We start from the raw sequence: 3408 nt of genomic DNA on the forward strand, positions 1-3408 counted from the left end.
TCATGAATGAAACTTGCCTTTGATACCTTTTTTTTTTTTTTTTTTTTTATGTAATAAAATTCATTGAAAGGAAAACTCCTTTGTACTAAAGTATTAGTCACATAATAATACGTACTTAAAAAAAGGGTAAAAGAAAGTAAAGTTTCAAATTTTTGAAGGCAAGAAAGTAAAGTTTCAAAATTTTGAATCCTGAAGAGGTCTAATTCCAATCCATTCCCATGTCCTTTCTATGAAGTCTTAGAGAATATTGAATACCTGAAGAAACAGCAAACAGCTTCATTCACTTTCTTCTCTTTCATCATTCCATGTGATGCATATTGTGCCTGAGCAAGGAAGCAACATCCTAGAAGATGATGAAGTATGCACCATTGACTATCACTATCTTGAATACTTTGAGATGTCTTCTCCTTCCGTAAATGTGCCTCCACCATTGTGAGTATGTACTTTACAAAGAATTAGAAGGACAAAAGGAGAAAAAAACAAAAACAGAAGGTTTCAGAGAAATCACTTAAAATATAATATAAAGGTTCTCATCATAGGAAGGCAGAATAATCACCTTGGCAGCATCATACTGGCCATGTCTAAGAAGTATCAGTGCAAGCTCTTTTGAGTGGCTCAAGAATGAAGAGGGCTCTCCAGACTTGCCCCAAATGATCCAGCTGGTAAAGTCTTGAATCGAATTACTAATATCATGCGGATTAGGGAGACATCTTGAAGAAAGGAGGGTATGACCTCCAGGGAGACTCTGCATGTTTAGTAAAAGTATAAAAGCCAATGTGAAGTGACATTTGCCAAGCTTCTCGTTCCATGATCTTTTACCCATATTGCTGTCTGGACCAAGGAAAAAACAGGATGATTACCAAGTCTGTAGTACATCATGCAATATAACCCACATAAGATCCAACTCCCTGAACCCTAAGGCACATATTGGCTATTGCTATATAGAAATGGCAGAGTATGCATCTGGCACCCAACTTTCAAAAAGTGTCAATAACCCAAAGAAGGCTAAAGTAACTGTAGCATGTTTCACGTTACAGAATTGCCTGCCTTGCTAGAGAATATTCCAATTTAACATCACATGTTATGCAGATATTACAACTAAATGTTATTTATTAAAATCAGCAATTTTATGTAACAAAAGACTCTTTATCTTAAAATATCATAGTGTTATTCCATGTGTTGAGAAACCTGGACAGCAATAGCAAATGCATAGAAAACCATAGCATAAACTTACCAATTTGTAATGATGAAAGCTGCAAACTGAAATCCTCAATTGCAGCCGGTTGAGATGGTGTGGTGGCAAAGAAATGAACGATAAGCCACTCAGAAACAATTTCTTCAATCATTGGGATCATTTCAAGTTGTATTCTGGATATATCATCATGGCACATATGGATCTGCATGCAAAATTTAAAGGATTTTCTACACGTATCAAAATAGTTAATCTATGTATCTGATATTCTTAAAGAGAATAAAAAACCATCATGATGAGAATAACGATGAAAGACTAGTGTGAGCATGTGCAAAAAAAGTAAAGCAAACAGAAACATGACAGGTAAAATTAAATACATGAGTATCAGAGTAGTCAGTTCATGTTTGCAACCCTAACCAGTTATCCCAAATTTTCAATAACATGTTATAAGCAACTCTTTTCATTCATACATACATAAGAACTATATATACCATTGGTCATGCTTTATAAATGAACAAATTTTGACAAAAGCAACACTACTGACAGGAGACAAATGAACTTTGCTTCTGGGATTTCAAGCAGATAAGCATGCAAGAAAAATATATCTGCATTATGAGGCATATCTATATCATAGAGCTGGAAAATTTTCATACTTGCTTCCTAAAAATGATTTCAAGCAGATAAGCATGCAAGAAAAATATATCTGCATTATGAGGCATATCTATATCATAGAGCTGGAAAATTTTCATACTTGCTTCCTAAAAATATAAATAGATAACAAATGAAGAAATATCAAATAGTATTTAATTTCATTAAACAATTACCAAAATTTTTGTTTTAGTACTAAAAGAACAATTGCTGACAACAAAAATTATAAAATAAGGAAAAATTACCTGTCCACTTATGTTCACCAGATAGGTTAGAAACAGAAGAATATCCATTGCAGTTTCAAACATCACCTGTGAAATTTGAGAAGTAGCCTGGACCAAGGTGACAGCATTGATACTTGATGGTGTTCCAGCATCAAGATTGTGTATGATTTTGCGAGGAACAATAAATTTTAAAAATTTCTCAATTACATTTAAAACTATTCCCCATGTGTCAGCTCTTTTGCACAATGCATGAAGAGATACAAGCATGTCAATAGAGAATTTCCGAAGATTTTTATGATCTGCCACTTTCTTCTCCCAAGCAATATCAGCTCCAATATCGGATATATGGAGCATTGCTGCTGATGAACTATATCCAGTTACTAGAATCTTTGATACGCAAGGAAGAATTTCTTCAGATGAAATAACTGGCGCGCTAACAAGTGATTCATAAAATATGGCAGAAGCTGTTTTGCCTAATTGTTGACTGATCCTAATAACACACCTGAACACTTCAAGAAGAATCTCACTCTCAAGATCATCATCAAATAAATCTAACCCAGTGCTTAGACGATCACCAAGTTCATCAGAAGAACCTAGCAGAATACAAATATGAAACAGAATTATTAGAAACAGTTCGAGAAGAGAGAAAGGGGGCAGTGGGTGACAATGAATAACAATTGAAAATTGTCCAAAAACAATGGAACATAGGATTAAATCTACTTCACAAAAAGCAAGGATCTCCAATATACCACTGATAAGCCGCTCAATATCCTCCATACAGCGAAAAAGAGAGAATGAATTCTTTCTGATTAAACCAATAGCACCTGAAGAGGAGTCAACAAACAAACCACATGGAGCATTGTTCTTGCACCAGTTATGGTAATATCGCGTACAGAAATTTTTCCAGCAATAAAATACAGATGAATTTTCAGTGGACCCCTAGCAAAAGATACATAGTTTATCAGTTTAATTACAACCTCCAGAATATCACCCTCTCCTCCAAAGAAAAGAAAAAATTCAGAGTGAGAGAGAGAGAGATTCCATAATAAAAAAATAAAAAAACCAAAACAAAACAAAAAGTAGAGAGAATTATTAGAATCTGAGATAACAAAACAACAAGAACCTCATGTTCAATCAGTGAAAGGATTTCCTTTTTCAGTCCATCAGCAGTTAAGGACTGGAATTCTGAATCAGACCAGTGCCTATTGTAATCCAGCAAAGTTGCACGCAAAGACATATTATGATGAATACCAGGACAAAGCAGCCTGCGTAAGAAAATTGAGGACACAAATGGCACAATATGATCCTGCAAATGCATAGAGCAAAGCACTGTGAAAACTTTCT

The 3408-nt window shown here is 34.5% G+C and overlaps 1 protein-coding gene across 1 annotated transcript in view; it reads right to left on the minus strand.

Moving 5' to 3' along the window:
- Positions 1-92: 92 nt before the first annotated feature.
- The window catches only part of LOC136065605 (nuclear pore complex protein NUP160-like), a 17308-nt gene continuing 13992 nt past the window's right edge, over positions 93-3408 (minus strand). The window contains exons 6-11 of the mRNA XM_065769077.1: positions 3188-3370; positions 2814-3003; positions 2086-2657; positions 1235-1397; positions 557-831; positions 93-443 (exon numbers count right to left, since the gene is read on the minus strand). Of these exons, the coding sequence (XP_065625149.1) occupies positions 228-443; positions 557-831; positions 1235-1397; positions 2086-2657; positions 2814-3003; positions 3188-3370 (1599 nt within the window). The 3' untranslated portion in view covers positions 93-227. The remainder of the gene's footprint in view (positions 444-556; positions 832-1234; positions 1398-2085; positions 2658-2813; positions 3004-3187; positions 3371-3408) is intronic.

This window comes from Quercus suber, unplaced genomic scaffold (assembly GCF_002906115.3).
Source record: "Quercus suber isolate HL8 unplaced genomic scaffold, Cork oak 2.0 scaffold_1045, whole genome shotgun sequence".
NCBI classification, from domain to species: domain Eukaryota; kingdom Viridiplantae; phylum Streptophyta; class Magnoliopsida; order Fagales; family Fagaceae; genus Quercus; species Quercus suber.